Below are 16,403 nucleotides of genomic sequence, written 5' to 3' on the forward strand. Positions count from 1 at the left end.
ATTAAGTATTCATTTTTATCATATTTTTTTAATAAAATATATTATCACTTCCTTTAATGGTGTGTGACAAAGGAGACTGCTGTAAATTATAAAAATCAGACCACCTGAAAATGGTCCTTGCTTTTGGATATCTGCAGGGAAATGGTGACAAAATAAGTAGCTAAAAATCTAATTCATGAAAAAGAGTTAAACATTGGACATGAAGATAATATCTTTCTTTCGATGTAAACATTTAGTTGAGATGTGACACCAAAATGAATGTGCATTTTTCATAATATTTTCACGTAGTCAGCCATCTACAGCTGACAACAACTATGGTGAACCATATTCTGGAAGTATGCATATTACAAAAACTAATATTATGTATAGGAAGATTTACGAGTACACTCCTGGGGGGCATACAGAAATAGAACAGAAAGTGACAAATGGTTTTGCAAAGGCCTTTTGAAAGTAGTAAAGATATGTATTTGTTCTTATTTCAAGTAACTTGTTTTTTTTAATACATATTCTCTAAACTGAATTTTGGATTGTTGAAATAGCAGCACCGTTGAGAAAAGAAGCAAAAAATATGGTATCTTTTATTCACAAATTTTGATAATTTTTAAGATTTTTTAAAAATAATCTCAAAATTATATCAATGCAAAAAGAACAAATTGTAATATGACATTAATTAAACTTATTTGTTTCATGTTGGATTGTGATACGATAGGAGTTTAATATTAATGGAGCAAAATTAGGTCAGATTTATTAGAATTATAAAGAATTATAAGTATAAGCTAACAAAATTTTTACCCAATTGAGAGTTATTAAATTTATTCTATTAGCTTGACTATCTCCTCCTATATGGCAAATAAAAAAAATAAATTGCCATTTTGATTTTAATAAGAAGGGAATACTATATATGCAACAAGAAGGATGTAACAGTATCCATCCATATTGTATTGTTATTATTATGCAACAAAAATTAATGAGAAGAATACTTGATATTATATTTTGCAGTAAAATCATTTTTAGTCATTTGAAACTGTTTTAAAAATTACCTTACACAGTCATATGATATGAATAAATATAAGTAAATAAATAACATAAAGAAAAAAACAATAGTTGGTTTATTTTTGTATAAAGCTATAATACAAATATACAATATATACAAACACTTAAACTAAACAAATATATTACAAATAAATAACATCATTAATATAAATTAATAAAATCACAGTATTGTTTTAAGTTTACAAGATTCTACATTATTTTCCCTGTCTGTTGTTTTAGTATCAGCATTTTTCTTTTTGTCATCGCTTTTTAAATTATTTGGATTATTCCATGGTTGAATTTCAGCCGAACCAAGGAAGAGATAGACAATATTTGTTGCTGACAAGACTAAAACAGCTATCCAAAATACACGCCTCCATTCAAGTAAAGTGCTCTGAAACAGAGATAAAAGTAAAGAACATCCTTTATTGAAATTTTTAAGTTCTACAAAATTTCTTGTGCTAATTCCTAATTTTAATCTTTCCTCAATGTTATTGCTTATTAATTAAGCGGATCATTAATTTATTTAAAAAATTGAATTACAGTAAACCTTAACAGATAATATTAAATAGCTTAATCTGCATTTTTTCAGACTGCTCCTACTAACTTGATATATGTTAGATATTAGTCAATAAATCAAAGGATATTTATACGAGCACTTTTACAATTTTAAAACAAGGAGCTAAATATTATAATATTAATATTTATTAATTATAGTTTATTAGTAATATTTATTTACTATATATCTTTATTTATTAGCATTATTTATTATTGGAAACTATATTGAAATCAGTATGAAGTAGAGTTGAAACTCTTTTTTGAAGTGCAATAGATTAGACTACAGTAGGAGTGTGAAAGAAAACAAAGCGAATACTTAGATAAAAACAATGCAGAATAAAAACAAAACAGAACAGTACAAGCTGTAGTTGGAAATCTACCACAGGAAATATGTGCTGCATCAATATTCCTGCAATAAAACAGATTGTAAACATCCCATCTCAATCAATAAGACAAGTTAGAAAAATCCACATCTTTGGAAAGAAATTCAGTTTTAATAATTAATTATCAAAGCAACAAAAACAGGCAGAATAAGCAAAATGCTGTAGAAGAATATCGGCAACAGAAAAAAAACATTAAATTTAGAAAATATTTTTGACTACCTATTATAGAATGTATAAAATTGCAAATGGCGAACAAGGTAAAAAAAAAATCATATATTAAATCTAATTAAAATGAAGTGTTGAAATTTACTTACATTTGGTGTCAAAATTCCAACAAGGTATGGTGTAATAATACCAGAGATAGCTCCAATGCCTCCAACCAGTGCAAGTGTTGTACCGGCATAATTTGGACTGAGATCAAGAGCATTAACTTTCAAACTAGGTACAAAAGCACCCATTAATCCCATACCTGATGTAAAAAATAATGCTACAAGAACTTTATCGCAGCCAGAATATGTAGCAGCTAGAATACCTAAACCAGGACCAACTGAAGCTGAAAAAGTAAACAGAATGAAGAGAATGATTAATATTTTATTAAATAATAATGAAACTAAAACAAGTCTGATGTAACTATTATTATTATAACACATGTATTGTTATAACATGTATTGTTATAAACTACTTTACATGAAAATGTGTACAGTATTAAATAGAATGTGGTTAAAATTACTTTAAAAAAATCTAAATTATAAAATTCAAATCACAATAAATTAATTAATTTTAAATGTTTTAATTAATTTTTCCAGTAGTTTAGCATTTTGCATTACAATTTTTTTTTAATCACAGACCACTTTGCACTTTTATCCCCACTCCTACTCCCCTGGACTGGATAAACAGTGAATCATTATTCAGCCCAGGAGAGCGACCTTTTAACTTTAAGGGGGCATCCCCACCCACCGGCAGTATGTCCGGCATGGCAGGCAGCCCCCCTGGTTGGATCTTTTTTAGTGCCAGGCCCGACTATGCCGTTCCCAACACCCCAACCCGGCGGCCGGGTCTCTGTCTTATTTTTTTCCCAGTTCCTAGATGCCGCCATTGTGCCCGGCCGTTCATTGGAACCGACACACTTAAGCGTGCCGGTCCTCGCGACCGGGGCTACGCCACATCCTACTAATACTTTCGAATTCTTCCCTCGATATCCGTTCAATACGGTGAACGCAAATGTATCCACCCTTCTCCAATTAATTTCAGAGGCCAACATACATGTAATTACTTCATCAGGCTTAAGGTCTTCAATACCGGCCTGAATTCTCTCGGATGTCCATTCTGGGCAGTACAGAAGCGTGTGCTCAGCCGTGTTCTCCGACAGGCAATACATGCACATCGGAGTCTCCCGCCTTCCGATTCTATGGAGAAATGACTCGAAATTACCGTGCCGGGTAAACATTTGCGACAGACTAAAATTCATTTAGCCAAAGCCCCTGTTACACCAAGGCTCCGGATCCGAGATAAATCTCTTCGTCCACGCCGACACTTCTCCCGACCTCCATCTTGCGCTCCAAACCACCCGAGTAGCCTGTTTTGCTTAAGCTGTTGTGCTTAATTGTTCGTTCATATACCAGCAGATCTACGGGCAGCGTTGAAGCCAGTATACATGCCGAGTCATACGTCACCGTACGAAACGCCAAAATTGCCGTTATAATTAATCTTCTATGAATCCTTCGGAGAGTCATGACGTTCCTCTGTATCCTACCCGCCGCGCACCACATCGGGGCTGCGTAAAGTAGGGCTGATGTTACTGCCGACAAAATTAATTTCTTCTTCGAGGCCCTAGGCGCGGTACGCGACGTCACTGTCAAGTTTACGGACTTTATCATCCTCTCGGCTTTCTCACAACGCTCCAACACAAGCTCGCTAAATCGGAGTCCTTTGTCAAGTGTAACTCCCAAGTAGTTTACCGTATTTCTCATCTGTAATCGCAACGCATCGATTTTAAGATTGATGGGGCCGACTCTTCTCTTACCCTTAAGGGCGATATATTCGCATTTGTGTGGCGAAAGCTCTAATCCATGCTTGGTCATCCAGCCACCAATAAAGGTCAGCGCCTCATTACCTCGGTCTGTTACTTCCTCCTCATTCCGGCCTCCAACCATAACCGTGAGATCATCCGCGAATGCGATGGCCTCAGTGCCCTCCGGCAACCTCAGTCTTAATACTTTGTCATAGACGATAAGCCGTAACAATGGCCTCAGAACCGAGCCCTGGGGAACGCCGCCATGTATTTTAAATCGGAAGGGTCTTCTCTCTGTGTCCGCTGCCATCCACCTGTCACTGAGATACTTTTGCACTTGCCTCCTTAATTACGGGCTGATACCCTTGTCTCTGAGGGATAACGTTATCAAATTTCACGGCAGGGACCCGAAGGCATTATTGACATAAAAAAAATAAGCACTGGCAAACCGCGTGTCCTCCGTTTAACACTCCTCTCCGCTTTCCCCAACTAATCACTTTACTTGGTAAAGCCTGTATAGTCGAGCGATCGGGCCAAAATCCGAACTGATTATCATGGATACTGTCACCTCGCCTGAGTTCGTCCGAAATACGGGATGCCAGCATCCGTTCGACTGCCTTCTTCATATTCTTTAGCGGACACAGCGGCCGCAGACTGTTGATTACCATTCTTATTCTTCGGGAGGAAAACCACCCTGGCCTCCTTCCAACAAGTTGGGAACATCTTTCTTTCCATTCCATAGTTTGCTATGTTAACTATTTGCCACGGCAAATTAGCTATTAGGATCCTTGAGGATGACTGCTTGGACTCTGTTCGGTCCCGGACAATTTTTATTTTTTAACTTTAATATTGCCTCTTCTGGTATCACATTCGATAACCTCAGTAACTTTCTGTTTCTGGTAGGGGAAAAGCTTATCAATCTGTCGTGTTACTTGCTCCTCCGTGAGGACGGGTAAGGACGGCTTACCAGATAAGCTTTTTCAGCTACCTCGTACGCAATCCCGGCCGATCGGCCGTAGTCTTTGTCTTCTACGCTTACCCGTCTGAGCTCGGAAATTTTGTTTGACCATCAGTAAGCTGGCCTGAAATTCTGTGGCGGTATCTTCGACATTTCGCTACCAATTAATGTTTGTAATATTTCTGGCGGTGATTGGTGTTTGTCAGTAATCTTACTCGAAACATTCGCCATAATTACATCAATCTGCCACTGGGTCAACCTCAAGAGAGAGACATTTATCCAATTGTAACGAACGCCGAATCGTCAATTGTCAGTAAAGACGCGAAATGATCACTCGCGGTCTCATCGCTCAAGACACTCCACGAGCATAGTCATGATTCCAGCGACCATCTAGTATGGTGAGATCCAGCACGGAAGAATACCCTTTTGCCGGGGTATTATCATTAAGGCAATATAACTCAACCGACTGAATGAAATCCGACAGTACTTCGTCTCTTATGGTTGGTGTAGGAACTGCTAGTTAATACCGACTTGCTGTTAAAATCACTCATTATTTTAATTTTTTTTCGAAGACCTGGTTACAGCTTCATAAAGTCTCCCAATAAACTCATCATATACATATACTGTGACCTCATATATATGAGGTCACAGTTCGGGGTTATGCACGTCCCTACCACTACTACTTCAGCCAGTTCTAGTATAACTACACCTGGTGAAGGCACAATAGCTGGCACCCTAGCCGGTGACTCACATTCTGTATAGTCACATCTCCCTCCATGTCGCCACACCAATCTTTTCTGACAGCTACATATTTTTTGGGTTCAGAAACTATCATAAAGCCCGCCCCATATCTTCTGGCAAGCTCCCCCACTAAATCGTGGAAGAGAGTGCTTCGGTTGGAGTTAACTAAAACCAACTTAATCATTTTTGTGTTGATCGCACTTCCAGCCTCCGGTGCGATGTTGTTGACTTCCACAATTCAGACGTTTCATATTTTATCGGGATTCAATTGCTTTATGTCCTCTGCCACCGCAGTTAAAGCACAACTCCGTTCTATTGGAACCATTGCAATCGACGTTCCGATGTCCAGCGCCCCAACATCTATAGCATCTCTTCAAGTCATCCCTAATGTATGCTCGGTAGAGGACCCATCCGATTACTATCCTTTCGATTAGCTTACGCGTCGCCTAAAAAGTAGTACTTTGTCACGTTCTAGCCTCACGAAAGCTGGACGCACCGAAGTGACCCTGAAATCATTACTCTCGCCAATTATTCTCGAGATCACAGCACTAATTTCCTGTCTCGTAGTGTCGAAGTGAACCGCTCCGCCATAGTAGAACCCTTGATTCTGACAAATAACTCGTCATTCCGGCCACGACGTAGGAATAAAACTTCTCCCGCATCCTCCTTAGATACACTATTCTTCATCGTACGGAGCAAGTCCGCATATGTCTTGCCCTCAGCCCGGACAACCACTGTTCTACTGTACACCGGAGGTGTTGTGATCTTTTTGTGCTGTCCGCTCCAGGTTGCATCCACCCGGCAGGGCCCACCGATCCCTCCGCCAAAAGACTCACCGGGTCAAACCGTTCTCTAAACAGAAAGACTAATAACTTCCTGATGTGATTTCCAATATAGCTTGCAGGTAGGATAAAGACCGGATACTCTGACTTCTGTAATACTCGTCTCAACGCCCTCAAAATTACCACTGCTCATGCTCGATTGCCCGCCGAGGAATTATAGTAGATTCTGAATTTACGTCTGTCTGTGTAAGCGGAGTCCTCACCCATAATTGACGTAACATCACGAACAATGTCGCCAGGCTTGAGGACTGATGTTTTGTTTTTCTCTTTGTCAGTTGTCTTTGCATGCTCCAGATCGATGAAGCTGCAGGTATCGCCAGATTCAGTGGGTAGGATCTTCAATTGATTCATCCTACTACTACACTCAAGACGGCCATCGCCGTAACAGGTTTATTATCTCTTCGTCTGACAAATCCGCGCTGAGTATATCGGTCGTATCCGGTTCCTTAAAAGGCTCGGTTTGGGTAGCCTGTGTGACCACTTCTAGTGGTGGTGAAATCTCTGTCAAATCTCTTCAAGTGTTAAAAAACAGCCGTACGCTCTTTCTCAAATTCTTTCAGACCGCCCGCTGGGGGCTCCTCTTCTTCCAAGGAGAACTGACGGCATCTTTTCTTTCCCTTCAAGTCCACTGACTTCTGCGCCGGCGCTGTCGGGGTTCACCAGCCCCCGCCGAGCTTTGTTCGGCTCTCTCTTCCATAGGGATGGACCTACGTCTCATCCTATGTTAGTTCCTTGTTCTAGGCACAATTCCTCAAAATTAGAGTACCCACTCGATAAATTTCGGGGGATCAATGGAGAGGTTTCGGGAGGGAGGAGTTGGTAAAATGTATGATCACAAAAAATGTATAAAAAATTTTGGAGTTCCAAAAAAAATGGTGGGTCAAGGAAAGGTACCCGCCAAAACTGTGTTCCAAAATTTGGGAGGGAGGTTCAGATGGTCGGGGAGGTCTCAGATTGAATAGATCCGAGAGGATTTTGGGAATGTGGGAAGGGTAGAGGAGAAAACGGGAAAAAATATTCCCCCTTGTAACTGGTCGCAGGACTTGGAAAAATTCAGTTCACTCTCTGTAAGAGAAGAAGTAAAAAAATTTCCAAGTCCTTATTTGTTTCTTCTATACACTTTCAAAAACTTGCACAGCAATAATACAACCAACTATCGTTCTTATTACATGTAACAATAAGGTCGATCACTTAAAAATCACTATAAAAAGTTAGTCCGTTTACCAAACTGTCCAGTAAAATTTTCATCGCAAGTTCCAATCCACTAATCCAAACAAAAAAAAAAAACAACAAAAACCGCAATAAAAAGCATTAAAAACAAAGACCATAACGACAGCACTTCTAACCATAATGAAGTCTCTTATTCAAGTCACTACTGAGCACTTAGTACTTTGTAAAGTACACTCAGTTTATACAAGTGCTGGAATGTGAAAGATTCGGAGACTGAATATAATTATAAATAACTATGTCATCAGTGTTAATTATATAACAATCTTACATGAACTGTTCTTCAGAAATACATATTTTACCATATGGTGAAGCCAAGTAGCAAACTGCTGGTTAGATGGACTAACTTTTATATGAGAGTCAGACAAGGTTAGCATAATGTCTTATAATAAATATAACAGTGTTAATTTGGATTGATAATTATTATATTGTATTTTATGAAATATTTTTCAATAATATTAAATTATTTCTAATTATTCATTATGCAGTATATTTAATTTTGGATAGTGCCGAAACCTGTGCTCTTCCATTTTTTCTGGGTAAAATTTTAATCATTGCCCATTGTTTTAGACAAATTGACATAACAAGCCTACTCGACTTGCATAACAATGGTGACTGACAAAAAATGAGAGGGCAAGGATCAACGAGTTTTGCAATGTTATCAATAGTTGGATGAAAGTACAAGTTGGAATCACCTGTTGCTTTTGTGATATTTCATTTTTCTGTTACATTCCAATGTGCATAACATTTCAGCCGTACCTGGTATATGTTTAATATCATTATAATTACAGATATAATCATAAAACCAACTGATTTTTTAAAACTAAACACAACAAACATTTCAGATCTTTTTAAAAAGGTAGTAAAGAAATTTCCAGCAGTAGAACATTTATTGAAAAACAATCACAAGATAAGAAAATAATTGATATAATAGAAAATATACTGTAAAAAAAAAAGATAATTTAATTACAAACAGAGATCCAATGGTATTGTTTTAAATGTTTATATATATTTATTACTTACCAATTGTAATGAATAACTTCCGTACAAAAGTAACAGAATACTGTTTAACATTAATCAACCAGTCCACTATCCATCCTGAAATAAGTGCTGCAATCCACATCACTAGATAAGGTGCTGCAGATAGGAAGCCATTCTGTAAAATAAATGATATACTTGTAAATACCTAATGTGCAATAATTTTCAAAAACATTTTTGCAAATTAAATTGCAGGTCATCATTCTGATAGTCGTAACAAAAGCCAGAAAAAATAAATTTGGTAATTTAAAAAAAAAAAAAACGAATATTGTTTCAATTTCCTATTCTTTATGTTTTGATGTTTTGAAATTTGGTGCTAAATTAAAAGAATGCAACTACCAACAATTTATTAAATTTTAACTTCTAATAAATTCATATAATAATTCATTTTTACAAAATAATAAATTCAATGTTCAGGAAAGCTGGATCTATTATGAAATTTATTATCTTTCCTGAATATTGAATTTATTAACTATTGTGGTAAAATTACAAGATTCGTTTTTACCCGTTATATAGACAAAAATGCTATACTACATTTATTTATAGAGATAAATGTTAATCAAACGTTTACCTACATTTTTCATCAGTTTTCAATTTTGGATTAAAAATAAAAGAAGAATTTTATTTGATACTTTTATGAATACTGATGTGAAATTTTTCACCAACTGAGGAGATCCTGTTTGTATTTTAGGTATATTGTTTCTAGACATAAGAATAGTAATTTATACATTTACAATATCTGCCCCAGTCTTTCTCATGACTCTGGCATAGTAAGATTTGCAAGCTGATGTGTAGCTATTTAATAAAACGTATAAAGCTGTAACAACTAAAGCCAAATTATTAGGGGCCTAAACATAAATAACTACATGATACATTCGCTGAGCTGAATTGCCTCATTTATAGAAGGAAAATGTATAAATATAACATCAGACAAACCAATGTCAGCTACAAAAAACAGTAGACCTCCTTCATGTATTTCTAAATCAAGCTCAACAAGGAAAATGAAAATATCATAATTGTGTTTTAGCCAGTCCAAAAATAATTTTACTGTTTTGATGATTGTCAAGGAAATATTTTCAGTAGATCTAAATTATTATTTTTTTTTAAATAAAAAATCCAAAGGGAGATGGTAACCATTTAATAGAGCACTGAGAAAAGCATGATGAAATACAATAGTAGGAGAATAATTTAAGAGAATTAGTCAGAGAATAGTCTAATAGCATGGATTCTTATGACAACATTTTTCAAAAATTAGAAAATGCCCTTGATCGTAACTAATCATAAACACATAAATGAAATGCCTAAAGGTTAGTAAAACCTGTTCTTAAAAATGGCTGTGCTAATTTTAGAACTAATTTTTCTAAGGCATTTATGAGTATAAAATAAAACATCCAGTAATTCTCAAAAAAAAAAGTAAGGTTAAGTGAAAAACGTTTATGGAAAATACATATAAATATAATGATTACTTAATAGGAAGACCTGGCTGCAAAGCAGATTTAAAGATACACGAATTTATTCACATTAGCCCTCATATTATACACAAACACAGGTTCAACATAGAACCCTTATATTATACACTAGTTGCAACGCCGGTAGAGCCCATCAAACACGTAGGAGAAATCACTGTGTGGGAACGCCTTCAACTGCTCGGTGCAAGCCCTTTGGATGACCGGAATGTTGTCGAAAAAGAGGCCTTTCGTCTTCAACTTGAGTTTCGGGAACAGAAAATAGTCTGCCGGAGCCAAATAGGGTGATTGGGATAAGACGATGATTTGATTTGCGGCGTAATAACGTGTTAATACTGTTGCCATGTGTGCCGGGTCATTGTCGTGCAAGAAATTTCAACTGCCCGGACCCGATACTCGGGTTGGATTCGACGAATGCGACGCATCAGGCGTTTCATTACCTCCAAATAGAATTTAAAATTCACGGTTTGATCAGTTTTGACAAATTCATGACGAATCAGGTCCTTTGAATCGAAGAATGCAATCAACATCGTTTTCACGCTTGATTTTTGCTGTATGACTTTCGCCGGTCTTTATGCTCCAGTACTCAACCAAGCAGCAAATTTCGTTTGTGGATCATAGATGAAGTACCAGCTTTCATCTTCTATTGTTTGCAAAAAATTCGGGTCGCTATCGGCAGTTTGCACGAAGTCTTGAGCCAAAGAAAGACGCAACTGTTTTTGTCCTTCGGTCAAGAAGTGTGGAACGAAACGAGAATACACCTTTCGGCGGTTCATTTCTTCTGTTAGAATTGTACATACCGCGCCTTTAACGATGTTTAGCTCTTGTGCTATGGCCCGAAGGGTGAGATGCGGTTGTTCGAGCAGGAGCGCGCGCACTTTCGCTATATTTTCGTCGTGAACAGCTGTTGACGGCCTCCTGCTTCGTTTTTCGCCATCCAACGACTCTCTAATCGCTTCCACCCCGTGTATGTTGTAGTACAAGATGCGGCTTCATCACGGAATGCTTGTTGTATCATAGAATAAGTTTCAACGAAAGATTTTTGAAGTCGAGGACAAAACTTTGTTGCGCTCTCTATTCCTTGTTTCGAGCTCGCACAGGGTCATATGAACACAACGTACGCGACCGAATATAACTCGAGACTGGAGTGACGAAACGTGATGAAATTTTGTACACACATCGTCAGAGATCATACTACATACATATTTCCTTGGTTGTCCGAGATGGCGTTTTTTGTATCGACAACAGCAATTTAGTTCGGGAATTTTTTAGACCTACTGTGTAAATAATTATTATTTCCGGTTTAATGAAGTATGTGTGTTTACTACAGTCGTATGAGATTAAGCATAACAATAAATTATGCAATACTAAATACATGCATTTTTATAATAATGTATGATGTAAAATGATCTAGTACTTAAAAAATATGATTAAAATTTACTTTCTTACCTGAGCTATAGAGAAATGCATAACGCTCTTCATATATTTTGGTAAATCTGTTATAATTGTAAATAATCCCCAATCATGACCAATTTGTGCAATAATTAATCCCCATAATGGTACTGAAGTCAGTATTGATTTCCAAGGTGTTGGAGGTAAATCCTGAAAAAAAAATAATATGTAAGGAAATATATTATGATGAAAATAAAAGTAACATCAAGTGTAACAAATGAAATGAAATTGTGGCTGTTTAATGTGGTTATAAAATAGAACATTAAATTTATGCTAACAATAACTCAGTAATAACAGTAAGAAATATAATATTTCTTTTAATTTTGTGTCCTTACTGTATTAAGCTAACAGAATTAGTGTTTTGCTATATTGTAACATACAAAACATGTATCAAATAAAATTTAATTTATAATCGTAACTATATGTACTTCTACATATTAACTTACCTAACAAATACTGTAGGTGTTTTGTTGCCATCTGTAATTTTATTATAGTTTGCTTTAAATGTAATACAGATGTAGGATATTGATTTTATGGTATATTTTATTAAATCCTAACATTGTAATTATTTTTTCTTACACATTATTAAATAGAAATTATAAAAAATTACCTAACGTACACTCATGGTGTCTATAAATATCAAATCTGTAAAAAAAATCTACTACTGCTAAACTAATTTAAAAAAATAAATAAATAAATGTAAAGTCCAGTCAACTAACTGCCTGCTGTCTTTTATTAGATAATTAATAAATCACTATTACTCATAATGTTTATGTAAGTCTTCAGTTTTTTATTGGAAATACTGCTTAAGAGTTTATAAAGTTAGCTGCACTTCTTTATTTATTCTTAATAATAGAATTTATTTACAAGCAACTCAGTCATCTTCACCAGCTTCTTTTTTTGTTGTTTTAGATGTAGAAACAATGCTTCACAAACATTTTCCTTAATGATTTTGGCCGCTACAGTTATATGTTACATATTACATTTACATTTTTTCTTCCATGCATTTTTCTACAATTACATCTTCTCACTTTACATTACGAAGAAAATTATAAATTATTCTGTGAACAGAATATTTTAGTATATAATATTTTAACATTGAAGAAAAATATGCATTTTATTGAAAAATAAAAATGCATTAATAAATTCATATTTTAATCAGACTTTTGGTAAACAGCATTGCTTATTCTTAAGAAAATCTTAAAATTAGTGAAACCAGATGGACGCTAATAATATGTTGATGCACAAAGATAACACCATCAAATGACTATTCTTGTATGCTTATAGGATTTCAAAAAATTAAAAAAAAGAATTCTTAAAATTAATTGTTAAAAGTGCTACCAAGAAGATATTTTAAAAATACTGTCTTTTAAATAATAATCCTTCATCAGTAGTTTTACAGATGTAGAATTTTTTTACTACCATAGTCTGCACATAACAGAGCTCTAGTCCACAACTAATGCAATGAGTTTGATTAACCTTGTCCTTTTTCATCCAGTCATCAAAGATTACTCTAGGCAGTCCACCTGCCTGAATCTAAATCTCTCTTCTCCAAAGTAGAAGGGAAAAGAAGAATAGTCTCATTAAAAATAATAAGAATAATCTTACTCTTTTCTCACATCTATTGAAGTACCTATGTTTCTGATGCTTACTGCTTTCTCTTTTGACAATCTTTTTTTCACATTATTACTTATCTCATTCTGGAATTCCCATACTGGTCACTTAATAATGTAAGTAGATCAAGTTCTTTCTTTACCATCTATAAGCTGGTAATGTCTTTCCACACTGGTTTATATCGTACATAATAAAAAATTGTATTATAATAAATACATATTATAATCATATTAAATGTATTGTATTATAATAAAAAAATATTTACTTCCTTTTACTTGCTTTAGTTAGATCTCAACACTGGCAGCCAAACATTATCATTGGAAGCATTTCACTCCTGTATATTTTGAATTTAGAATTTTGTTCATGGTCACTCTACAACTTTTCTCCCTCCTACAACTCAAGCTGCTGAATATTTTACACTACACATGTACACTACAAAAATTACATTATATACTCTTACACAAGTACACAACAACATCCTACACTATTTCTTCTTACACTTACACTTGGTGATGTTGTGACACATTATGAAATACAACCATAACGCAATGTGAAACTATAGTGGAAACTATCGTGTCTATGGGTGCATGGCTCTACATAGTGAGTCTCGAACAATATCCACTGGGCACCTGGGTGAACCCAGCTGTATTTAGCTCTAGCTCCAGTACATGTGCACTCTGCTGGAGTGGTCCATTGTATTGCCTATACTCGTGTGAACTATATGTCTGTCCCAATTAAAAATCTTTCTGTAGTTGTTGGTTCACTTGAAAAAACTAACAAAAACAGGGGTTTGAAAAGACTTCGACTGACGTTGTCAGCTGAGGATTTAGATAGTAATGAGGAGACAAGAAATGTTACAGAGAGGGTGAAATATTCCTGTGTAAGATTTCTTGTTATGAAACACAGCAAGGAGGGTAGATCTTTTGGTAAAGTTTCTCCCTATCTGATAAATAAGTCTATTGAAATAGCTTGTGAATCTCCTAAATCAATCTAAAAGCTCAGGATTGGTGCACCTTACTGAAGTATATAATGAGGAACAATGCTGAAAACTTCTAGCCCTTAAATATGTAGGGAAAGACAGAGTAATAGTGGAGCCCCATGACAGGCCAAATTTCAGCAAGGTGTTAATATTTTGCCGCCACTTGGCTAAACGTGGATTTATCTGAAATTACAGATCAATTGTCATTGCAATCAGTTATGTCAGTGCAGAGGATTGTGAAAAGGGAGAATAGTGTTGATATACCAACACCTCGCTAATTCAAATATTTTCAAGTCCGACCGTTCCTGACAAGATAAAAATAGGTTATCTCAGTATCTATGTATGATCGTATATACCTAACCGCAGACGCTGCTTCAGGGTCAGGATTTTAGCCGCAATAAAGATGGTTGCTCAAAAGGACAAGTTTGTGTGCGATGCGGGTGTATGGGAAACAATGACACAATTTTTGTATAACAAATATCGTACCCGGGCGATGATAACACGAAAGTGTTTTTCACCCTGAAAAAAACCCCCAAAAAAAACAAAAAACATTTGTTAACGTCGATAAATGTGCAAATTGAAAAGGTCTACACTCAGCAAGATCTCGAGAATGCCCCACTTACAAATAAGAGAAAGCTATAGGAAGTTCCCTTTCCTGTGGCTCAACGGGAATACAGAAATCCCTCAGCATGAGGAATCTTGTACAACTTGGTGTAATTTATGTTCAGGCTCTCTCTTGAAATAATATACCAAAAGAGCATGAATGCGGATCTTGCAAAGTCTCTCATGGCTGCTATTACAGCATTAAGTACTGGCAAGAAGATAACTTCTGGAAGAAAGTCCGAAAGTGTTTTATGGAAAACCACTTAGTCGTCTGGTACTGTGTTTCCGGCTCCCAGGCTTCAGAGTCCCCACCACCATCTCAAGGATATGGAGTAACTTTTTAAAAGTTATCCATAGCAGAAAGAAAACCGGATAGTATTTGATAAATAATTTTTACGCAGAATTTTTCAATATATAATGAGGAAAAATATATTTTATGGTTATAAAAATTATTCAGTGGAATGTTTGCGGTCTCCTTTCTCATTGTGAAGATATTGAAATCCTTCTAAAGGAAGAAAATTCTTTAATACTGTGCAGGAGACTCACCTTCGTATCCAGGATGATGTGATCTTTCGTGGATATGTTTGGAAAGATGCGACTATCAAACTGAAGGCAGAGGACGAGAAGGTGTGGCGTTTTCCTAAAGGAAATAGCGTTGCCCACCCGGTTTCCGCTAGTGACAAACATCCCTGAACTCGCAGTAAAGTTATTGGCGCCATCCAAAATGAATATCCGTAACTTATACCTTCCTGGAAATTCCGCAATCAGAGAAGATGATTTGTCCAGTCTGTTTTAACAGATTGCATTACCCTGCCTAATAGCTGATGATTTCAATGCACATCACTGCTCTTGTGGCTCAACATTGTGTTCATCCCGAGACACTGTAGTAGATCGATTGAAGCAGAATTTAGATTTCTGTTTATTGAACGATGGACCGTGCATGTTTGTATTAACTTCATCAGTTATATTTTCATGTATCGATCCGTCTTTATGTTCAACAATCCTACTCCCACGTCTTACTTGGTTCGTTTTCAAAAACTTCTTTGGAAGCGATTAAAAACCGGTCGTAATCAGTCGATAATAGAGATTTTCCTCAGAGTCAGCCATGCACATGGATGGTTCAGGAAGCGAACTGGATCTGGTGTTTGGATTCCTTCAGCCAGTATGACAAGAGCGGTAGTGCAATCACCAACTTGCCAAGTTTAACAACAAATTCTCGATAGCGCGAATGAATTCATCCCTTTAACATCTGGAAAGCTAAAGTTCAGAATTGGGTATACAAGAATAACTTCGTCCTACCACTTCCAGGGACTGCAACAGCCTATCTGCTCTTCTGGAGGCTCACTGATTGTGAAACACATAATTGAAGAATGCAGTCTACATACCGACCTCAAATCCAGTTAAGGACTGAAAGGTAATGTCACGGAAGTCCTTGAAATGATCACCTGGATGTAAACCGAACCATCAAGTTTCTAAAAGCTGTGAAGCTTTTTTGTAGT

The 16,403-nt window shown here is 36.0% G+C and overlaps 1 protein-coding gene across 2 annotated transcripts in view; it reads right to left on the bottom strand.

Moving 5' to 3' along the window:
• Positions 1-1,086: 1,086 nt before the first annotated feature.
• Positions 1,087-16,403, bottom strand: part of LOC142326698 (putative inorganic phosphate cotransporter) — a 160,038-nt gene continuing 144,721 nt past the window's right edge. For both annotated transcript variants that reach the window (XM_075369326.1, XM_075369325.1), the window contains exons 6-9: positions 11,706-11,858; positions 8,776-8,908; positions 2,288-2,526; positions 1,087-1,426 (exon numbers count right to left, since the gene is read on the bottom strand). In XM_075369326.1, coding sequence (XP_075225441.1) covers positions 1,214-1,426; positions 2,288-2,526; positions 8,776-8,908; positions 11,706-11,858 — 738 coding nt within the window. In that variant the 3' untranslated portion in view covers positions 1,087-1,213. The remainder of the gene's footprint in view (positions 1,427-2,287; positions 2,527-8,775; positions 8,909-11,705; positions 11,859-16,403) is intronic.

The sequence above is a fragment of the Lycorma delicatula genome, chromosome 6, assembly GCF_047948215.1.
Source record: "Lycorma delicatula isolate Av1 chromosome 6, ASM4794821v1, whole genome shotgun sequence".
Classification (NCBI taxonomy): domain Eukaryota; kingdom Metazoa; phylum Arthropoda; class Insecta; order Hemiptera; family Fulgoridae; genus Lycorma; species Lycorma delicatula.